The following is a 24,294-nucleotide window of genomic DNA, read 5'->3' as shown; positions in this document are numbered from 1 at the left end:
GTTCGAACTCATAGCAAGGAAGCTAAAAACCTTGAAAAAAGATTAGACAAATGGCTAACTAGAATAAACAGTGTAGAGAAGACATTAAATGACCTGATGGAACTGAAAACTGTGGCATGGGAACTATGTGACACATGCACAAGCTTCAGTAGCCAGTTTGATAAAGTGGAAGAAAGGTTATCAGTGATTGAAGATCAAATTAATAAAATGAAGCGAGAAGAGAAGTTTAGAGAAAAAAAAGAGTAAAAAGAAATGAACAAAGCCTCCAAGAAATATGGGACTGTGTGAAAAGACCAAATCTACATTTGATTGGTGTACCTGAAAGTGACAGGGAGAATGGAACCAAGCTGGAAAATACTCTTCAGGATATTATCCAGGAGAACTTCCTCAACCTAGCAAGACAAGCCAACATTCAAATTCAGGAAATACAGAGAATACCACAAAGATACTCCTCAAGAAGAGCAACCTCAAGACACAAAATTGTCAGATTCACAAAGGTTGAAACGAAGGAAAAAATGTTAAGGGCAGTCAGAGGGAAAGGTTGGGTTACGCACAAAGGGAAGCCCATCAGACTAACAGCAGATCTCTCGGCAGAAACTCTACAAGCCAGAAGAGAGTGGGGGCCAATATTCAACATTCTTAAAGAATTTTCAACTCAGAAGTTCATGTCCAGCCAAACTAAACTTCATAAGTGAAGGAGAAATAAAATCCTTTACAGACAAGCAAATGCTGAGAGACTTTATCACCACCAGGTCTGCCTTACAAGAGCTCCTGAAGGAAGCACTAAACACAGAAAGGATCAACCAGTACCAGCCACTGCAAAAACATGCCAAATTGTAAAGACCATTGATGCTAGGAAGAAACTGCATCAACTAACAGGCAAAAGAACCAGCTAACATCATAATGGCAGGATCAAATTCACATATAACAATATTAACTTTAAATGTAAACGGGATAAATGCCCCAAATAAAAGACACAGACTGGCAAATTGGATAAAGTGTTAGGACCCATCAGTGTGCTGTATTCAGGAGACCCATCTCACATGCAGAGACACACGTAGGCTCAAAATAAAGGGATAGAGGAAGAACTACCAAGCAAATGGAAATAAAAAAAAAATCAGGGGTGTTGCATTCTAGTCTCTGATAAAACAGACTTTAAACCAACAAAGATCAAAAAATACAAAGAAGGAAATAACATAATGGTAAAGGGATCAATTCTACAAGAAGAGCTAACTATCCTAAATATAAATGCACCCAATACAGGAGCACCCAGATTCATAAAGCAAGTCCTTAGAACCTACAAAGAGACTTAGACCCCCACACAATAATAATGGGAGACTTTAACAACCCACTGTCTATATTAGGTCAATGAGACAGAAGGCTAACAAGGATATCCAGGACTTGAACTCAGCTCTGCACCAAGTGGACCTAATAGACATCTACAGAACTCTCCACTCCAATTCAACAGAATATACATTCTTCTCAGCACCACATTGCACTTACTCCAAAACTGACCACATAGTTGGAAGTAAAGCACTCCTCAGCAAATGCAAAAGAATAGAAATCACAACAAACTCTCAGACCACAGTGCACTCAAATTAGAACTCAGGATTAAGAAACTCACTCAAAAACCGCACAACTACATGGAAACGGAACAACCTACTCCTGAATGACTACTGGCTAAATAACGAAATGAAGGCAGAAATAAAGATGTTATTTGAAACCAATGAGAACAAAGACACAACATACCAGAATCTCTGGGACACATTTAAAGCAGTGTGTAGAGGGAAATTCATAGCACTAAATGCCCACAAGAGAAAGCGGGAAAAATCTAAAATCAACACCTTAACATCACAATTAAAAGAACTAGAGAAGCAAGAGCAAACAAATTCAAAAGCTAGCAGAAGGCAAGAAATAGTTAGAACTGAAGGAGATAGAGAAACAAAAAAGCCTTCAAAAAATCAATGAATCCAGGAGCTGGTTTTTTTGAAAAGATCAACAAAATTGATAGACCACTAGCAAGACTAATAAAGAAGAAAAGAGAGAAGAATCAAATAGACTCAATAAAAAGTGATAAAGAGGATATCACCACTGATCCCACCGAAATACAAACTACCACCAGAGAATACTATAAACACCTCTACACAAATAAACTAGAACATCTAGAAGAAATGGATAAATTCCTGGACAATACACCCTCCCAAGACTAAACTAGGAAGAAGTTGAATCCCTGAATAGACCAGTAACAGGCTCTGAAATTGAGGCAATAATTAATAGCCTACCAATCAAAAAAGTCCAGGACCAGATATATTCATAGCCGAATTCTACCAGAGATACAAAGAAGAGCTGGTACCATTCCTTCCAAAACTATTCCAATCAATAGAAAAAGAGGGAATCCTCCCTAACTCACTTTATAAGGCCAGTATCATCCTGATGCTAAAGCCTGGCAGAGACACAACAAAAAAAGAGAATTTTAGACCAATATCCCTGATGAACACAGATGTGAAAATCCTCAATAAAATACTTGCAAATGGAATCCAGCAGCACATCAAAAAGCTTATCCACCAAGATCAAGTGGGCTTCAACCCTGGGATGCAAGGCTGGTTCAACATACGTGAATCAATAAACGTAATCCATCACATAAACACAACCAAAGGCAAAAACCACATGATTATCTCATATATGCAGAAAATACCTTTGACAAAATTCAACAGCCCTTTATGCTAAAAACTCTCAATAAACTATGTATTGATGGAATGTATCTCAAAATACTAAGAGCTATTTATGAAAAGCCCACAACCAATATCATACTGAATGGGCAAAAACTGGAAGCATTCCCTTTGAAAACTGGCGTGAGACAGGGTTGCCCTCTCTCACCACTCCTATTCAACATAGTGTTGGAAGTTCTTGCCAGGGCAATCAGGCAAGAGAAAGAAAGAAAGGGTATTCAATTAGGAAAAGAGGAAGTTAAATTGTCCCTGTTTGCAGATGACATGATTGTATATTTAGAAAACCCCATCGTCTCAGTCCAAAATCTCCTTAAGCTGATAAGCAACTTCAGCAAATCTCAGGATACAAAATCAATGTGCAAAAACCACAAGCATTCCTATACACCAGTAATAGACAAACAGCCAAATCATGAGTGAACTCCCATTTACAATTGCTACAAAGAGAATAAAATACCTAGGAATCCAACTTACAAGGGATGTGAAGGACCTCTTCAAAGAGAACTACAAACCACTGCTCAATGAAATAAAAGAGGACACAAACAAATAGAAGAACATTCCATGCTCATGGATAGGAAGAATCAATATCGTGAAAATGGCCATACTGCCCAAGGTAATTTATAGATTCAATGCCATCCCCATCAAGCTACCAATGACTTTCTTCACAGAATTGGAAAAAACTACTTTAAAGTTCATATGGAACCAAAAAAGAGCCCGCATTGCTAAGACAATCCTAAGCCAAAAGAACAAAGCTGGAGGCATCACGCTACTTGACTTCACACTATACTACAAGGCTACAGTAACCAAAATAGCATGGTACTGGTACCAAAACTGAGAGATAGACCAACAGAACAGAACAGAGCCCTCAGTAATAACACCACACATCTACAACCATCTGATCTTTGACAAACCTGACAAAAACAAGCAATAGGACAAGGATTCCCTATTTAATAAATGGTGCTGGGAAAACTGGCTAACCGTATGTAGAAAGCTGAAACTGGATCCAATCCTGACACCTTATACAAAAATTGATTCAAAATGGATTAAAGACTTAAATGTTAGATCTAAAACCATAAAAACCCTAAAAGAAAACTTAGGCAATACCATACAGGACATAGGCATGGGCAAAAAGGACTTCATGACGAAAACAACAAAAGCAATGGCAACAAAAGCCAAAATTGACAACTCGGATCTAATTAAACTAAAGAGCTTCTGCACAGCAAAAGAAACTACCATCAGAGTGAACAGGCAACCTACAGAATGGGAGAAAAGTTTTGCAATCTACCCATCTGACAAAGGGCTAATATCCAGAATCTACAAATAACTTAAACAAATTTACAAGAAAAAATCAAACAACCCATCAAAAAGTGGGAAAAGGATATGAACAGACACTTCTCAAAAGAAGACATTTATGCAGCCAACAGACACATGTAAAAATGCTCATCATCACTGGTCATCAGAGAAATGCAAATCCAAACCACAATGAGATACAATCTTACACCAGTTAGAATGGCGATCATTAAAAAGTCAGGAAACAACAAGTGCTGGAGAGGATGTGGAGAAATAGGAACGCTTTTACACTGTTGGTGGGACTGTAAACTAGTTCAACCATTGTGGAAGAGAGTGTGATGATTCCTCAAGGATCTAGAACTAGAAATACCGTTTGACCCAGCCATCCCGTTACTGAGTATATACCCAAAGGATTATAAATTATGCTACTATAAAGACACAGGCACACCTATGTTTATTGCGGCACTATTCACAATAGCAAAGACTTGGAACCAACCCAAATGTCCACCAATGATAGACTGGATTAAGAAAATGTGGCACAGATACACCATAGAATACTATGCAGCCATAAAAAAGGATGAGTTCGTGTCCTTTGTAGGGACATGGGTGAAGATGGAAACCATCATTCTGAGCAAGCTATTGCAAGGACAGAAAACCAAACACCGCATGTTCTCACTCATAGGTGGGAACTGAACAATGAAAACACGTGGACACAGGATGGGGAACATCACACACCGGGGCCTGTCTTGGGGTGGGGGCAGGGGGGAGGGATAGCATTAGGAGAAATACCTAATGTAAATGACGAGTTAATGGGTGCAGCACACCAACATGGCACTTGTATACATATGTAACAAACCTGCACATTGTGCACATATACCCTAGAACTTAAGGTATAATAAAAAAAAAAAAAAAGAGAGAGAGAAATAGTTTTTCTGAGGAAACGTATCACCAATAGACTGGCCCTAGACTGGCCCTACAAGAAATGCTTAAGGAAGCCCTACATCTGGAAGTGAAAGGATGATATCTACCATCATGAAAATACATGAAAGTATAAAACTAACTGGTAGAGCAGATACATAAATGAGAAAGAGAAATAAATCAAAAGTTATTACTATAGATAACCACTAAATCACAAAGATAAATAATGAGAGGAATAAAGAAAAAAAGTATACAAAACAATCAGAAAACGATTCACAAAATGACAGGAGTAAGCCCTCATCTATCAATGAATATAAATGATTTAAATTCCTCAGTTAAAAATATACAAAGTGGCTGAATAAAAAACAAAACAAAATAAAAGCCAGCTATCTGCTCCCTACAATTAACTCCTTTCACCTGAAAAAGACACACATAGAGTAAAAATGAAGGAATGGGAAAAAAAATTCCATACAAACAGAAACCAAAAGCATGCAGGAGTAGCAATATTTATAGCAGACAAAATAGACTTTAATTTAAAAAGGAAAAAAATACAAAGTCATTATATAATAATAAAGTGGTCAATTCAGCAAGAGGATATAACAATTGTAAGTATATGTGCACCTAAATATATGAAGCAAATATTGTTAAAACTAAAGTTAGAGATAGATCCTAACATAATAAGAGCTGGGGATGTCAACACTCCCCTGTCAGCACCGGACAGATAATCTAGCCAGAAAACCAACAAAGAAACATTGGGCTGAATCTGTGCTACAGACCAAATGGAACTAACAGACATTTACAGAACATTTCATCCATAGGCTGGGAGTGGTTGCTCACGCCTGTGATCCTAGTACTTTGGGAGGCCGAGGTAGGTGGATCACTTGAGGTCAAGAATTCGAGACCAGCCTGGCTAACATAGCAAAACCCCATCTCTACTAAAAATACAAAACTTATCTGGGTGTGGTGGCACACACCTGTAGTCCCAGCTACTCAGGAGGCTGAGGCAGGAGAATCACTTGAACCTGGCAGGTGGTGAGCCGAGATCGCACCACTGCACTCCAGCCTCAGTGACAGAGCGAGAGACTCCAGCCCAGTTGCAGTGAGCCGAGATCGCACCACTGCACTCCAGCCTCAGTGACAGAGAGAGACTCCATCTCAAAAAAATATATTTTTTTATCCATAAGCTACAGAATCCTCATTCTTCTTAGCAGCACACAGGATAGGCCATATGTTAAGCCACAAAACACATCTCAATAAATTTTTAAAAATTGAAATTATATCAAGTATTTTCTCAGACCACAATGGAATAAAACTAGAAATCAATAATAAAAAGAACTTTGGAAACTATACAAATATATGGAAATTAAACAACATGGTCCTGAATGTTCACTGGGTCAATGAAGAAATTAAATAAGAAATAAAAAATCTCTTGATCATTACATTGTGTGCATGTATCATGTACCCCATAGTATGTGCAATTATTATGTATTAATTTTAAAAAGGCTATGGCTAAGTTCTTACCATAACTCAATATGTAAATCAAACTCTTCATAATCCTCAGACTATGATTTTAATAATCTGCAATTGAGGCTACAAAAAATAATGAAGCTTTAAAAGAATTTTTTTTAATATTAAGCATGTAAAATACAGTATAGCATATGGTGTCACTATAAACCTGGGTTTAAGAACCAGTTCTGTCACTAACTTTAAATCAGGTTTTCTAACAACTTAAACAAACTTATAAAATGTAAATATTCCATTACAGGTTGTCAAGTGTTCCTTTAAAAATATTTTAAAATTTCATGATTTCATAAAATCATGCTTTGTTTTCACAATTATCAGTAAAAATGGAAGTAATATAACTTTTGGTTTTGTTATGAAGTTAATTATTTGCTCATTTTATTTTAAGCTCTCCCATTTGGAAAAATCCCCATTTTGGAAGTTGATGGACTTATCCTTCACCAGAGCCTAGCAATAGCAAGATATTTGACTAAAAACACAGGTAACATGTAATAAACATGTAATAAACACAATAAGTGCTTAAGATTTTTGATAACTGAAACAAACACGATATATATTCAATATGCATTAAATGAGTTTGGCATAGCACACTATAGTACAAATAAGAATGGAATTAAATAATAGAGAAAAGTATAAATATACCACCTGTATCAGTTTAACTTTCCATGAGTTCCCTAGACAATTAGACAATTTTATTTTATATTGCCTCCTGCTTTTCCTGCCTTGTATCTGTTTGCTCTCCAAGCCTTTGTTGGAGTTTAGTTAAAAAATTGGACAGGTATGTTTCATTCTAAACTTTTGCTAGTATGCATATTATAAGTTATCAGAGAAAATTACTTAGCAGAAAATACATTTGGCATATGGAAGTTGAAATTTCTTAGACTATTAAAATTATATAGTCAGTAATGTCCTTCATCCTAATCATGCTGAAAAAAATAGAAAGGGAGTTTCTTTGCTTCCACTCAGTGCCATCTGAGGAAGCTTGAAGGGGATAGTTGGCTTCTGGATTGTTGCATTAGTGCCCGCACCCACGATATTAGAAGAGCAACAATAGAAACTGTTCTTGCTTTTGCCTGACACGCTTTCTCCCATCCTATGCTCCATTGTCTGCTTCTCTCTTCCCTCATACTATTCTCACAGCCTTTTTGAGCCAAAGGCTACCTTTGGCTTCTTTTAAAACTCCTTTCTTTCAATCAATCTGTAGAATCACCATTCTCTCAAACCTATCTCCCCACGAGCATTGCCACTGCTATGATCCAAGTCATAGACACATACATAGTTAGCTCACAAATAAAATGGGCCATGAACACTAGACCTCATTTTGGAATGAAATGGTGTATTTTAAAAATACAAAGGTTTGTGTTACACTAACATGTTTCAACAAATAAAGTTATTTTGAAAGTTTAGAAGAAATGGAAATTATTCATGACCAGGGAAAGTAGGCCTTAAAGTGAAAATGACATTTAGGTTTAGGCTCAAAGATAGCTAGAATTTCAAGAGGAAGATTTGGACCTAGGCAGTGCTTTTCAAACTTTATGTGCATCAGGGTCACCTGGATCCTCATTAAAATATACTTTGTGCAACTTTTGAGTCAGTAGACCTTGGGTGGGGCCCAAGAATTTGCATTCTCAACAATTTCCCAGATGATGCAGGTGGTCCATGGATCACACTTCGAGAATCTCTGGGCTAGAACATTCTAAGTAGAGAGAAAATGGCATGAGAAGAAGAATGAACTTCAAATTTGCAGGTGGAAGAGAATTAGAGAAATGCTTAGAATGGATTGGATTTGATTAGAAAGATCTAGAGTATTGACTTTTTCTTACGTAATTGTAGGTTTTTATCTAGAAAAGCAGCATAACTACTGCTATGCATTTTGGGAAGATTATTGTGGTTACTTTGTATTTGTGGCTACTGCAGGGAAGCACATTAGGAGATAAGTGAAATGATCCAGATGGCAAAGAAGAGAGACCAAGAAAAATATGAAAAATTGGTGGATGTAGAATCATCTTAGAGACAGTAGATAGATGTTGCCATGTGGAAGGCAGTCTATTTAACCAGGAGAGGTATAGCATAGACAGAGTTTGCCATTCTCAATGCACTATGTACTGCTACGTCCTCCTTCTCCTCCTCTTCTCTTCCATTTCCTTCTCTTTTCTGTTTAAAATACTTTTTTCAACTTTCAATACCCTCCTCAATGTCTGCCTTTTCCAGTTGACCATAAGTGCCATTCAGGCAAGGATTTTACCTCTCCTATTCAATGCTACTATATACAGCCCCTACTTGGGGCCGAGTCACAGTTGAGGCCTGTAATCATTTGTTGGGTAAAAAAAAAAGGAGAGCTGGTTTGAGAAATGGTGTGATGACTGCATTTGAGGATTTGTAGAAGAATGTTCAGGTGCCAAAAGAGTAATCAGAGATATATACAAAAGGATGCTGAAAAAATGAGCCTGTGGTTTAGGACTAAAAATATTGAATAAGGAGTCACCTCCACGAAGTTTTAGCTGAAGCTTTGAGGTGGAAGTCAAAGTAGGGATGAAAATGAGTGAAGAATTCTGAAGACTATTCAAGGTCAGAAAGAAGAATAATCAACCTTTGAATATTACACACACAAAAATACAGTTTACAGAGGAACTCTAAATCACTCAAGAATTTTCTTTTGATTTTAACACCTTTATTGAGGTATAATTTACATCCAATTCATCCACTGTCAGTATACAGTTTCTTAATTTTTAATAAATTTATAAAGTTTTACAAAAGCAATCCATTTTAGAAGGCTTCTACACAGAAGCATTTTAAATTGGCACCATTGAGAAAATTTTTAGGAAGATCAATGATTTATTTCCAAAAATAATGATTAACAAACAAAAGAAAAAAAAAAACCCTCTATTATTTAAAATTTTTAGTCTCCAGTCAGAAAACAAATGCTCCTGACAAAAACTGTCTGCAAAAATAAATAATTATTTATACAAAGTGAATTATAATGTAGGTACAGGTTATTTCTTGTAGTGTTGCTTATATTAACAAAAGACTGGAAACAAACCTAATCAGTTGAGGCTAGTTAAATAAATTGTGGCACATCTACCTCAAGAAATCTCATGTAGCCAGAAAAAAAAAAGAGCAAGTACACCCTTTGGGTACTTGTAAAGAAAGATATGTAGGGGACATGGGATGAGGAAGCATATCTAGTGGGATATATGTTTTTATTTGCTTGTATTTTCATAAAGAAATAATGTAAGAATACTAATTAAAGTGGCTACTAGTAAGGTAGGTAGGTAAGGGAGCAAAATGTGGTGGATGGAAGCTAGTCTTCACTGGATATTGTTTTATGCTCTTTTGAATTTTCAACCATATGAATATACTATCTGTTAAAAATAAACTTAATATAGTACATTAAACATATTGATGGGCCTCTCTCTATTCCATAGATTTGGCTGGAAACACAGAAATGGAACAATGTCAAGTTGATGCTATTGTGGACACACTGGACGATTTCATGTCATGTTTTCCTTGGGCAGAGAAAAAGCAAGACGTGAAAGTAATGTGATCCATTTGCTATTCCTAGTATTAATCACATACCACCTGTCAGACATTGTTAGGTGCCTTAGAAAGTTCCTTATATCAAAACAATATGTATAGTTTTAAAATATCAAATTATATTTTAAAAGTTTAAAATAAAGTACAGCAATTCCCTATTGTACCCCTTCACATTAACTCCTCCTCAGATGCAACCCTTTAAAAAATTTGTTTAACAGTTTCTTTAGGATTTACACATTTCCATATTTCTATAGGATATGTAAATATGACTTCTTCTGATTGACCAATTGTAAATTATTTCTAAGGACTTATGATAGTACAGGTTAAGCATTCCTAACCTGCAAATCTGAAATCCAAAATGCCCCAAACTCCAAAACGTTTTAAGCACCAAGATGACAGCACCAGTGGAAAATTCCCCATGTAAGTACTTAACACAAACTTTGGCAAATGTGCAAAATTATTGAAAATACCGTATAAAATTACCTTCAGTCTATGTGTATAAGGTGTAAATAAAATATAAATGAATTTTGTATTTAGATTAGGTCCCATCCCCAAGATATCTCATTATGTATATTCAAATATTCCAAAATCTGAAAAAATCTGGAATTCAAGACTATTCTGTTCCCAAGCATGTTGGATAAGGGATCTCAACCTGTAATAACAATTTTTCTCTTACATAGTCATCCTCTCTGCTTCCCTTTCACCAAGCTCCCAATATTGTGATGTGAAAATCTTTTGGTTAAATTAATATTCTCTGATTAGTATGCTATGCAAATAACGCGCAGAACTGTGCACTGTAGTATGCTTTTATATTTCCTTTCTCACTTTTCTTCCTCAAAATTAGTAATTGCTTTCTTTTGCTTCTTTTTACTTTTATTGCTGACTTTCCACAGTATCCAATAGCCTGCCAATACGATTTTCCACAAGATCAACGTAATATCAGTTCATCTGTTATTTCCAATATTTCTTGGAGAGCTCCGTCTAGGAGGCTTCCATTCTTTGCGGAGTTCTCTAGGTTTTCTGCACAGCTGTCATCATTGGAATTCCCTTTGCTGTCATTCCAGGGATGCCATTCTGTGGAGCTGGAGTCCTGTTCCTGGATGCTGCCTTCTTCCTTTGTTTACTCCATTGTTTATTTGGGGGCACATCCTCTAATATTCCAAAAGTTAAAGTGAAGGTTTGATGACAGCAGATATGACTATGACAGATGGTATGGATATGTCTATCTTGTGAGTCACACTGCTTCACTCTGGTATGGTTGTCCTAGATACTTGGTCACAGATGTCATCCTGAGATCTTTATTGTTACCCTGGATTTTTTTTTTTTTTTTTTATCGTTTCCTGGGTTCATTCTCCTGTTTTCTTTCCTTGTTTTTGTGGAACAATCCTCTAAGAGCTTACTGGGCATAGGAAATAAAAGTTTGAGGCTTTGGGGGCCTTATTCGTCTAAAGATGTTTTTATTTTATTCTCAAACCTGTTTTATAGTTGGGCTGGGTGTAGAATTCTGATAAAAGTAATTTTTCATTAGTATTTGAAAGGCTGTTGAGAAGTTTGCATCCAATTTAATTACTGACCTTTCGTATGTGACCTGTTTTTTTTTTCCACTCTGAAAGATTATAAAACACGTGCCCTTAGAGTTCTAAAATTTTGCAATGATGAGTCTTGTTATGATCTTGTTTTCATCCATTGTGCTGCTTCCTTGATGAGTCCATTCAACCCGGGACCCATGTCCTTTTAGTTCGAGGAAATTTCCTTTAATTTTTTCCTCCCCTTTAATGATTTCCTCCCCCTTTATTTTCTTTGTTCCATTATAGTAGAATTCCAATAATTCAGATGTTGGCTCTTTTCCTGTTTCCCATCTCTTTGCTTTTCTGCATTACTTTTAGAAAGCATTTCTCAACTTTATCAGTCCTTGAGTTCTAAATTTCTGATATTGTGCTTCTAAATTTATAAAAATTCTTAGGCTGTTTGCTGCTAAGAATGGGGAAGGGACAGCTGTCTAGCAACGTAAAATGAAGAACATCCCATGCTAAAACCGCTTAATAGTTTTCCACCAGTCCTCATTTTATGCCCTCCCAAACCTCCTTAACCCCAGTTCTAGACATATCCGGTCATTTCCTGAGACATTTAGGGAATTCGTGTTGTTGATGGGATTGGTTCTTGGCTTTCTTTTTGCAGGTGCCATTCACCCATCTGCTTACTAGCTTCAAATTTTGTTTGCTCTCATCTCCTCTCTTTCCACTTCCTTGTGAGATCTATCTTTTTAAAAACATTACTGTGGTTTAGAGATGAAAGTCAAATGATATATATTTGTCAAATTATTCATCTTTATGCAGAATTCTAAATAGACATCTTTATTACAGCTTCTAGTGGTTTCCTTTAGGACAGTCATTACCGTCTCTATTTTAAAATATATTTACTCGTTTGTTGCTTGTCTCCTCAAGCTGTATGCATCGGGGGCAGGAATCATGTCTGTATTATTCAACTGATCCCCCACTGCCATCACAGTGCCTTTTATGTAGTAGGCATTACACACTTGTTGAATAAGTGATCAGAACCACACTCATCAAATGCACACCATATGCCTGTGTTACTCTCATCTCTTTCCCTGTGTTATCTCAGTCAGCCCTCCTTCTCCTCCTTCAAGATAAGCGCTTTTTATTGTCATGCTCACTTTCCAGATGAAGACACTGAGAAACGGAAGTTACAAAGCTGCCCAAAGTCACACAACTGACAGAACTGAGAACTGAGCCCAGACAGCTGAATTTAGATCCCATAGTCTCATCACCTAGATATACAATTGCTTAAAGTAACGAATTTAAGCATCCCTTTAGAATGAAACTGTTGTTATCCTCATCTTCCAGGTAAGAGAACAGAGTTTCATGTAGCGTAAACAACTTACCCAAAATTGTTCAGCCAGAAGTGGTGCAGAAGGAATTCAAATTGTCACTGACTCAAACCCCAGGTTCTTAATCACTGGGTATAATACCACAGTGCAAGCAGCTGTTCAAAACAGCTGTGCATGAATATTTATGTACATGTTAAAGCTAAAGCCTATAGCCGAAAGCCACAGCACAAATGGCAGGCAGTCTTATCAATTTACTTAAGCACATATTTAAGCAGATACTATCTACTTAGCATTTATTATAAATACTATTTAATTAGCACCTTCTGATTTGAATAGAGATATCTGGACACAAAAGTATTTACATTGACTGACTCCATGATATAAATGTAAGGTGCGTAGGGTCTGCACACACACACATATATATATATAGGCCTAGCCAGGAAATAATAAAGCTCAGCTTTGATGATAGAAATACAACTTTTTGACGTAAGTACATTTAGGCTCTGGAGTCAAACTGCCAGGCTTAAATCCTGATTCCCTTCTTACTAGCTGTCACTTAACTCCCTATTTATAGTTCAAACTCTTTGCAAAGTGGGGACATAACAGGCTCTACTTTGAAGTATGTTGGCAGGATTAAATGTTAGCATATGTGCCTATGGCTAGGTAAGAAGTGTTAAATAAATATTAACTATTATAATTAATAGTTATATACTTTCGTGTTGTTTTCACTATTTGTCAGACATGGCATCTGAATTTTATATATCATTATAAATGTAGAAACAGATACTCTCCAATTTAGAAGTGTCTAAAGATTTTTGTTCCATGTACCAAAGACTCCCCTGATGTGCAGTCTATCAATTTATCAGTTTGCTCTTCTCTACTTTTCTATTTTCTTTCTGTGGCTGAGGTTCCATAACAGAGGCCACCTCCCAGAGGAAAATATTCTTCGAACATTTGTGATAAGAGTAACACTCTACCTTTGCATTAGAATAACAACTCTCTTATATTTCAAAAAACAATTTCAAAGGACATAGCAATCCAAGTTCATGATTAAATCATACAAAGGCAGAACACGTTGCAGAAACATTGCTGATAGCTACAGACTATCTAACAAGCAGGATTTGGCTAATAATATCATGAAAAATGCACCATTCTGTATTTCATTTCTTAGACTGTTGGTAGTGGGCTGCATTGCTGCCATCTGGTGGTCAGGTGAACATTTCAAAGGCAGAATATTGATGCACCTAAGATGGATAGTGAATATATTCTTGTCACACGTGCCTTAAAAATCTACCAAATATACACAATGTTACAGTATTTATTACTAAAAATTCCATTTCCAATTTAAAGAAAGAAAAACAAAAGATGTCCTTGGATATTGGTCACCATGACAATCCTTGAACTTATCATTAGTGTTACTTCGGTTATTTAATGGATCTGTGTTTCCATTTCTTCATCTAAAAAACAGGATGGGGAAGAAGAATGAGAAGGCCTGAGGATATTCTGATGTTCTGGTTCCAACACAAAATAATTTTGGTAGTGCATATATAAAAATGCTTTTGAGAAATATGCGAACCTCCCTAAAAGCCATTTGTTAGACTTTCATAGCAACAATTTCTCAGGGTGAAAAAACCTCCTTTGTAACTCTCTGAAAAGGGAGGCTAGAAATTTCTGAATCCATCAAGTATAGGAGTGGCTGTCTAGGATGGATCAGGAAATGTATTTTTTAAAATATATCTGGGAAAAAAAAAGTGTAATCAAATCTTATCCTCTATATTATTTTGGTTGATTGTACTTTAAAATGAAACTTAAATACTAATTATACTGTTTATTAATTTATATTTCATTAGACTGAAATAATTCACCAAACTTATAAAGAGAATCTGGGCTCAAGGAGAAGTCAATAGCACAGATATAATAGTTTTGACTCTGCATATACACAAACATTGGTGTACCTGAAGCTCTGGAAATGCATGTTAGAAGAACAGAATTTCCCAGGAGTGCACACAGGAGTTTTTGGAAAGTTGTCCAACAATCAGTTTGGCCATTGCCTTTCTGACCGATGCCAACTGAGGTGAGCAGACCTGTGGCAAGCACCACATGGTTCTCGACTCACTGCCCTTCACTGGGATTACAAATTCTGTGTAAGCAGCAGAAAGACTCATACCTTATGTTTTTGTTAAAACTATGAACATACTGACCACAGAGCACTTTACAGAACAAGGGAAAGTACATAAAGTCAAAATAATGACAAGCTTTATAAGCTTCGGTTTTTAAATGTGGCAAACATATCTAAGTACATGTTGAGTATCCCTTATCTGAAATTCTTGGGACCAGAAGTATTTCAGACTTGGGGTTTTCTTCAGATTTTGGAATATTTGCATTATACTTACTGGTTGAGCATACTGAATCTGGAGAGCTGACATCTGAGATGCTCCCCTGAGCATTCCTTTGGGCATCATGCCCATGCTCAAAACGTTTTGGATTTTGGAGCATTTTGGATTTTTGGACTAGGGAGGCTCAACCTGTATGTAAGGATGCTTTTGCAAATTGTACTTTACAAATATAAGGCATTATGTTGTGGTAGTATATATCATCTGGCTAAGTCATAATCATAACAGCAAGTAAATCAGCAAATTGGTGTGGTATCCACTAGCTGACTTATCTTACTAAAGGCCGGATTTTATTATACATCATTTAGACATGTTAATAAATGATATATACATTTTATATTTTTGAGTTTGGCTTCTATTTCATAACCAAGACTCAAACCGGCAGAATTCTTATATATAAACAAACATCTCTTATCAAAAAAGAGGCCTTGAGTAAATTATTTGGTCTTCAGAGCTTCAAGTAGAAAAATAATGACAATTTAAAAAACGGATGTTTTATATATATTTCCCTAAGGATGTTAATTTTTAAATAATATTAGTTTATATATTGAGAGGGGATAACTGGATGATGCATTTTGTAGATGATATTCAAGATAGACAAATCTGATAATAAGGCACAATAGTAGTCCAATGAGAAAATACATAAAGGCCCAAGATCATGATTCATTATAAACGCAATAGTGAAATGAAGAACTGCCAACCTAGTAGAGTCTAGCCTTACGAAATAAAGTAAGTTTCTTTACCTTCAGTTACATTATTTAGCTTTAAAAAAGCTAGGTTAAGAAAGAGGGAAATTTTAGAAATCTAAAAAGACGATAGAATCATTTTGCTTTAATAAATTTAAGAAAAAATAAGACTGTGGGTATTTAGTCATTATACACAAAGAAACTGTAAGAACTGGTGACACAAAACTATTTTTTTTTTAATCCATGAGCAATGAAGAGATGACTCACATCTATAGAGAATCAGACCTAAATCTCCACGTCATAAAATTGAATAAAAAATCTAGCTACTTCTCTTTCTTCTTGAATTCATGTGGGAGAATAAAGATGGAGAAATCTACTTCCTCCTCAGATCATGTTACTTTTCTTCTCATTATTCTTAAAGTGATATTTTCTCCTTCTCCTAGGAGCAGATGTTCAATGAGCTGCTCACGTATAATGCGCCTCATCTGATGCAAGACTTGGACACGTATTTAGGGGGGAAAGAGTGGCTTATTGGTAACTCTGTGAGTATGTTTTGTATCTTAAAAAATTCAAGCGAATAAAAAGACAAACCAAAAAACTATGAAAACTTATTGAAAAAAAGTTACCTATAGGGAGGGAATAGAATTTACAGCAAGAACAAAGGTTAAACTCCTTTAAATAAACCTTTTTAAAAAATAGATTTGACTTTGGAATCGTATTTTATATAATTATATATTAGCAGCAAAAACTTAAAAAGCTATCCTAAAAATCAAAGTGAAGTAAATGAACCTAACTGTGCAAAAGAGATGCATAGAGAACACACAGAATACAAATGTACTCTATTAGAGAATAACTATTTCAAGAAGTATCATTTGTAAAACACACTAATTTAAATATACATCTAAGACAGATATCTCTTAGAACAACAAAAAATCATATACTATTTTCAGTAATCATATTGTTGGTGGTACTAGAAACTATTGGTATTTTTTTTCTGGTATTATTATACTTATATTGTGGGTACAAAAATAAATTGTGTTGATGTCACTGAGAACCAGGATCTTCAATGTGGGAGAAAGGAGATAGAGATGTAAGGTGAGTAAGGTCAAGTAAATATCCGATTCCTGAACTTGAACTACAGCTAACAATATAAACTCATATGTATTTTATATCAGGATAAATTATGAAGCATTTTATATCTCAACTGGAAAAAGTTTCTCTTCATGAAAGTATGCCAGTTGATAAGAAAGACTGATAGAAACTATCACCACTTTCCAACCCCAGAAAAATTAATTGGCGTAGGCATGGACCATCGATAATCACAAAAAAGTTAGACAACCAGATACTAGGCACACTACCACCTAGGAGTAGTCTTGACAAAAAATCCAATCTAAACCTGATTTACAAGTTGTGGCAAGTGGCGGTCCCTGCCTTCAGGGAGATTGCATTCTGGGAGATAAGACTGCTTTTTTGTAGCAGGCTGACACTCTGCTGTCTGCCCTGTTCAGCCCTTCTAGGTGATACAGAAGTAAACTTGCCACATCTTTTTCTCAACTTTCAACCTCTTCACATACCCCTTCATTTCTTCTGACTCCCCTCATAGCCTTTCCTAAAATGCTCTTCTCCCTGCCCTATTTAATGAATAATTTCTAAGAATTTATTTTTCATTTTCTATTAAAATTCCTTTGTAAATGATGTTCTGATCTCATCTCTGAGCACTCTCTCCTTTCTTCACAGTGCTCCAAACACACTGGTGCGTGTGTTCCTCAGACTTAACTCACACTCCCACCTAAGGGTCTTTATGCTCTTCCCCGTATCTGGAACGCTTAATCCCCAGATTGATCACTGCAGGTCTCAATCCTTTTTTATATTTAATCCTGGGCTTATGTGTCACCTCTTGAAAGTCTTCCCTGACCATGTCACAGTCCATCACGACTTCACTTTTTTTCATAACCCCCATCGTTTTGCATATTTGATTGTCCCTTCTAAAATATAAAAGCTACATCAGAGAAAGGGCTTGCATCCTACCTTGCTCTCCAGCACCTAAACCTGGGCATGGCACAGAGTAGGTGCTTGATAAATAGTTGAAAAAATTCTGGATTTATTCTGAATTCTGAATCTTCCAGCCAGTAGCTTCTCTTGGCTGACAGATGTTTAGTAAGTTCCTGAAACACTAGCAATCAGCTTTATTAAATTCTGTAAAAAAAGATGAAAGAGTAGTCCACATTTAAACTTCACTCTTTGATAATCATATGGAGCCAAAGTAACAGCATACAGATTGGTTTCTAATCACAAAGGTAAAAACATACAACTGTACAATGGTAGGACCAGGCTGTCATCACTAATCCAGTGGCCAATCTTGGCATACCCTAATGGTTAGACACCCATATATTCTTTTTATGTGATACAATGTATTTTAGCCACAAATATTTCACTTGAAACTATATACCTTCTAGGAAAAACCTGCGCCCCTTCCTTTATACTATGTAGTACAAAGGAACAAGGTAAGATGAAATACAAAAGTCCTGAAGATAGAACTTTCTGTAGGACTAGAGTGAAATCTTCAATAATTTGGTGATGTGAAAAAAAGGGTACTGTTTTGAAGAGTTAATGGACATAACCAGATGAAATGCATAGACCTGGAATAGATCCTGCTTTGTCCTGTAAAGGGCATTTTTAGAACAGATGGAAAAATACGTATTGGTTATTGGATAAGGAAAATGCATTGTCACAGAGAGATGGAGACTAGACAAGGTTAAGAGTATGTACCATTAAGATCTCATGTTAGTAAAACAACATCTATCAGCATGGAAAAATATCTTAAACACGAAAATGTTTAATAGTAGTAACCTGAGTGTTGGAGTATGGTATTATCAGTAATTTTCTGAACTTCTATCATATACACATTCTACTTTTGTAATAACAAGATTGTTTTGAATCTTTTAGATAAACTAATTTTAATTTTGGAATGTGGATACAGCTATACTTTCTATGTTCAAATGAAAAGCTTGTTTCCTTTAAATTAGGTGACTTGGGCAGATTTCTACTGGGAGATTTGCAGTACCACGCTTTTGGTCTTTAAACCTGACCTGTTGGACATCCATCCAAGGCTGGTGACTTTACGGAAGAAAGTCCAAGCCATTCCTGCCATCGCTAACTGGATAAAACGAAGACCCCAAACCAAACTCTAGCTGATCCACGTTGCCTTCAAGTTTCTTGTTCTCGGGGCATCTCTCTCACCAGATAAGGCAGGTACATCAGCCTGCCAGATAATCCATATGCTCCCTTCCCAACTCCACCAAGATTTCCACTTTAGCCATATTCTGATTTTTAAAAAGGAAAACACAAACACAAATCTTTCTGCAGTATCTTCTTCTTTCAGAATAGCTTCGCATCATTTACAATGGCGGAAAAATAGTATGTAATACAGGCAGACCTTGCTTTGCACAGGTTCTAACATGCACGAATTGCAGTCATATGGTTTAGCAACACCATTCTTCCCCTTCCCCAAAATGGTTTGGACTTCAGCTACCACAATTACCTGTAATTGCATAAAACACAAACTTTGCTCATAGCTCTCCAGTCCACATATCCCTGTGTAAATAACCTATGTACATCATGACCAATGACCAGTCACTTCTTTCAAAGACTGCCAGAGGTCACTGCACATCTCTTATTCCTGCATAGACAGCAAAGTGTGTAGTTGTATTGCTATTGCCTGCTTGTGGCCCAGTGATAAATCCCTTTGACATTTTATAAAAATGAAGAATCAAAAGAGGGAACTCTCAACAAAGATGAAAGTGCAGCAAAGGAACAAAAACTGATAATCCTGGAATGAAATTCAACTGAACATAAAGGGAGCTATAGAGGAAAGAGTTGACTGTGGGAATCTGACACGGCTCAAGAGGCTCTAGATATGCAGCCAGAGAAACTTGTAAAGATGAATTTACTGACATGAATAAAGTTGTTGTGATGAGAAAAATGTAGATATCCCAGAGATCAAGAGAATGAGAAGACAAGCCAGACAAGCCACAGACTTGAAGAAAATACTTGTAAAACACGTATCTGATAAAAAACTGTTATCCAAAATTATACAAAGAACTCATAAAACTCAACAATAAGACAAACAAACTGATCAAAAATGGGCAAAAGACCTCAACAGACACCTCAACAAAGATACAGGTAGCAATAAGCATATGAAGAAGTGCCCAACAAAATGTCATTAGGGAGCTGCAAATTAAAACAAGATACCACTATACGATTGTCAAAATGGCAGAAATCCAAAACAGCAGGTAACACCAAACGCTGATGAGGATGGGGAGCAAGGGTAACTCTCATCTGTTGCTGATGAGAATACAAATGGTACGGCTACCTTGGAAGACAGTGACAGTTTCTTACAAAACTAAACATACGCTTACCAGACAATCCAGCAATTGTGCTCCTTGATATTTATCTCAAGGACCTGAAAACATGTCCACATAAAAACCTATCCACATATATTTACAGAAGCTTTATTCACAATTAAGAAATCAAAAAAGAGATGAGGATGTGGGGGAGAAAGAAGAGGAAAAGAAAAGCCCAGATAGGTATGGTCTTATTTAAGGTGTTTCCTTCCTCTCAATGTTTTATGAAATTGAAAAAAAAGTTATTTAATACTTTAGGCCAGGCACAGTGGCTCATGCCTGTAATCCCAGTACTTTGGGAGGCTGAGACGGGCAGATCACTTGAGGTCAGGAGTTTGAGACCAACTTGGTCAACATGGTGAAACCCTGTCTCTACTAAAAATACAAAAATAAGCTAGGTGTGGTGGTGGGCGCCTGTAATCCCAGCTACTCAGGAGGCTGAGACAGGAGAATCACTTGAACTGGAAGGCAGATGTTGCAGTGAGCTGAGATCGTACCACTGCACTCCAGCCTGAAAACAACTACAAGAAAAATATAAATTATTAAGGATTACACATAAAAACAAAGTGTATTTTCTAAGTTCCTTGATTCTTTGGATCAAATTTTCTTGTTATTAGTGGCTGTAAGTAAATGATAATAGGTTGTATGTGAATCTCATTCAAAGCCCTCCAACATGTAATCCAGGCAATCTAAAGAAAAAATGTTACCTTTAACAAAAGAAATGCAAATAATGTTCTAGATAATGAAAGTAGTTCACTTTTCTTCACTCTTCTGCACAGCTAAATTTCCCCATCAAGTTTTAATGAAGACAGAACTAAGTGATAATCCAATGCTTATACAAAATTATGAAAATTCAAAATAAGAGAATCAGTCCTACATATTGATACAAATCACAATTCAAATATAAAGTATAACCACAGCAAGTTTCATAAGGAAATATTTGGCATTATCATAACCTTTAGGTAATCTTTTTGCACTGAAGGACAACACATTCCATTATCCCACTGTGTATCCAAGTGAAATGTCTCCTTGCTTCTATACAAAGAGAGGGTGGCTAAGCGAGAGTGAAGTCAAGCAGAAAGTGAACTGCATATTGAATTTATTATTTCAAAAATACATTTTTGAGGAGTTAAAAGACTTCCTTAAATTTATGGACTGTGAAGTATCACACATAAGGTCACACAAATGGAAACCAAATCTCCTCATACCCCCGTCTACCCCCGTCTCTCCACTACATCATAATACAACTGTTAGGAATAGCAGTAATGTTTCAAAATAAGTATCTACTGGCATAAAGTTAAAAGTCTATGGGGGTCCCATGCATAAGGCATGTCTCATGTAGCCTGCATTAAAAAAATGCTTCAGTTGGTCACGATATTACTCCAACTCTTGCTTCATTTGCTCTGCAGTGATAATGGGTTACAGTATTTACTGACATCAGTCCAATGAAGGAACCAATGAGAATACATCCTAAGTAATACGTTCCAATTTACTGACAAACAGGCAATATTAAGCATATAAGATAATCTCACTTGTGCCCAAGATTATATATTTTTAAGGGTAAGAGGAGGGTTAGAAACTGTTAAAAAGGGTGTGAAAATACAACTTATGATCACAAATATTTTTATTAAGCCCAAGACATAATAGCGCATTACAGGAAGAACCCAACTACATTTCATTAGAGATAAAAGTATGGATAGAACAACAACAACAATAACAACAAAAAAAGAAACAGTCTATCATTGAAAATACATTAATACAGAAAACTTATGAGAAATCCATTATGAGATTTTAAAAGGTAAAATTCCTAACAATTTGAATAACTGATTTGGGTACGGTGATGTACAAGGAGGTAGTATTAACACATGAAGACTCCTTTTAGCCCTGTAATGGTAAATTATATTCAGTCTGTTCAATATACCATCAAGACTGGGGTTATGCCATGAGTGCTCAGAGTCTTTAATATCTAAATAATCACTGTTTAAGAGTTTTACTTGCCTTCTAAATCCAGAGGGTCGTATTACCTTAGCATCTTAGCAAGTTAGGATGCTTTGAAAGGTATGATTTCCAAAAATTAACAAATCTTTGATTTATAAATAAGTTTATTTATAATGATATTTACATAACAAAAACAAAACACATGGAACTCACAAGTTATACAAAGAAACTGAAGTATAATAAAAACAGCAATATAGACTGACAGGCAGAAATTTAAAGAAAGATTTAATAAAGAGTTAAATATCAAATAGACAACTTCACTTCTAAATTTCACTTTGTCACTCACACTGAATTGGAATTGAACAATGGCTCTCTCTTCAGGCGGTCCTGTACTGGAAATTCTGGAAACTGGTAAAATATATTTTGATAAGCGTTTCAAGTTAATGATCTATTTCCATGCAGTACCTAATGCTGCCTTTAGATGAAGTCACATTCAGTCTGCTTTGAAGTGAAATAGCTTTAAGTAATCTGTTCTGCCAGGCTAGAAAAATGTCACCAACATTTTGCTGATGCATGGAGATGTGGCAGTAATAAACTACTATTTAGAGAGGAAGAGAATTGGAGCAGAAGTGACTGGGCAACAGTTTCAAGAGAAGCAAAAGCCGGGAGAGGGAAATCAATAAAAACATGCACAAGATTAGGCAGAGTAATATGCACTATTAGTGCAGTTGGAAAATGAACAGAAGGAATTAATCCATGGAGCAAGGTAAGGGCTTCTTTAGTTACTATTCACTGGAAAACAACTTAGTGCCTAGCCAAACAAATTTGTTTCAGCAGAAGTACTTGAGAGGACCTGGGGGATGTTAGTATATGGAATGCCACCTTTAAATTCAGGTTGAGTTCTTGCTGACATTGGTGAACATCTGCTTCAAATAGCAATAAAATGAAAGCTATATAATCTATACAGCTGCATTCTTTAACATAATAAAAAAGAACTTCAAATGAGACAAGCAAAAACAAGACATAAGCATTGTCAAATAAGGCACATGTAAAAATCTACACACATTATCCAGTGAAAGACAATATATATATATTTGGAGGTAGAAATAATTACAAAAATACTGACATTTCTAAAGCATTAGCATATTTGTTACAAACAATCACCAACTAATCCCCATTCAGAAAACTGCTTTGTAAAATGATTATTCAACATCTTCAGGACTACATTATTTGTGGCTTCTTTTTTGAAATTTCATGTGTGAGTATTTGGAGAATTCAGTTAGTGGCAAAAAGTTGTCCATACTATGAGAAATGTAATATGGAAATTATAAAAAGTTATAAATGTTCATAAACCCCATGGTCATCATAATGTAAATGTCCTTGAGTGCACCAAGTTGATATTTCCTCATCAATTGAGAGTTCACAGTTCTTATTTCACAGGCCCATTGATGTTTTTAGTAATGTGGCTATATCTGCTGGCATACTCCCTTCATCGCCTGTAGGTCAGAAAGTAGTATTAAAAGCTTTATAGAAGTATTTTATTTTATAAAACATTGTCTCAATTTTTTTTTCTTTGGTGAATTCTTACTCATCTTTCAAGGGCTACTTTGCTTCAGTGTCATCCGTTAGAAACCTTTCCTAATCTCTACTTAGATTAGGGCTATTTCCTCTCTGTTCCTGTTCATACTGCCAACATAGCAATCTAAGGTTATGTTTCCAATTTTATAAAGCTATATAAAGATACACAGTAATACACTGGATCATATATAATTCTTGGTACTTCTCACATTTGCTAAATAAAAAACATTTATGTAAGAAACAGAGTAGGGAAAATAAAGACAACAAAGCCAAACCTAAACCAACCAAAACTTATTTAATCTATATTCTTATTTTTCATCTACAGATAGAACCACTGACTCAGACCCACACTGTATACATATAAACAGCATTCTGAGCACACCATACCAGCTGATGATTAAATTAGCCACTTTAAATTACCTTGTTTATCCAGTTTGCCCTATATTTTAATTAAATGAG

The 24,294-nt window shown here is 35.8% G+C and overlaps 2 protein-coding genes across 5 annotated transcripts in view; one reads left to right on the top strand and one right to left on the bottom strand.

The window, feature by feature from the left end:
* Positions 1 to 19,284, top strand: part of HPGDS (hematopoietic prostaglandin D synthase) — a 37,174-nt gene extending 17,890 nt beyond the window's left edge. Inside the window, exons 3-6 of the mRNA XM_033214839.1 lie at positions 6,844 to 6,936; positions 9,881 to 9,990; positions 16,360 to 16,458; positions 18,943 to 19,284. Coding sequence (XP_033070730.1) covers positions 6,844 to 6,936; positions 9,881 to 9,990; positions 16,360 to 16,458; positions 18,943 to 19,107 — 467 coding nt within the window. The 3' untranslated portion in view covers positions 19,108 to 19,284. The remainder of the gene's footprint in view (positions 1 to 6,843; positions 6,937 to 9,880; positions 9,991 to 16,359; positions 16,459 to 18,942) is intronic.
* A 2,641-nt stretch (positions 19,285 to 21,925) lies between these two features.
* SMARCAD1 (SWI/SNF-related, matrix-associated actin-dependent regulator of chromatin, subfamily a, containing DEAD/H box 1) overlaps positions 21,926 to 24,294 on the bottom strand; it is an 86,213-nt gene continuing 83,844 nt past the window's right edge. For 3 of the 4 annotated variants that reach the window (XM_033214835.1, XM_033214836.1, XM_033214837.1), the window contains exon 24: positions 22,404 to 23,753. In XM_033214835.1, coding sequence (XP_033070726.1) covers positions 23,692 to 23,753 — 62 coding nt within the window. In that variant the 3' untranslated portion in view covers positions 22,404 to 23,691. Of the gene's footprint in view, positions 23,754 to 24,294 lie in introns of all 4 variants that reach the window. The other variant, XM_033214834.1, reaches the window with a different exon arrangement.

The sequence above is a fragment of the Trachypithecus francoisi genome, unplaced genomic scaffold, assembly GCF_009764315.1.
Source record: "Trachypithecus francoisi isolate TF-2019V2 unplaced genomic scaffold, Tfra_2.0 Lachesis_group1, whole genome shotgun sequence".
Classification (NCBI taxonomy): domain Eukaryota; kingdom Metazoa; phylum Chordata; class Mammalia; order Primates; family Cercopithecidae; genus Trachypithecus; species Trachypithecus francoisi.
Note: the sequence above shows the minus strand (reverse complement) of the source record. Positions and strands in the feature narration are given on the sequence as shown.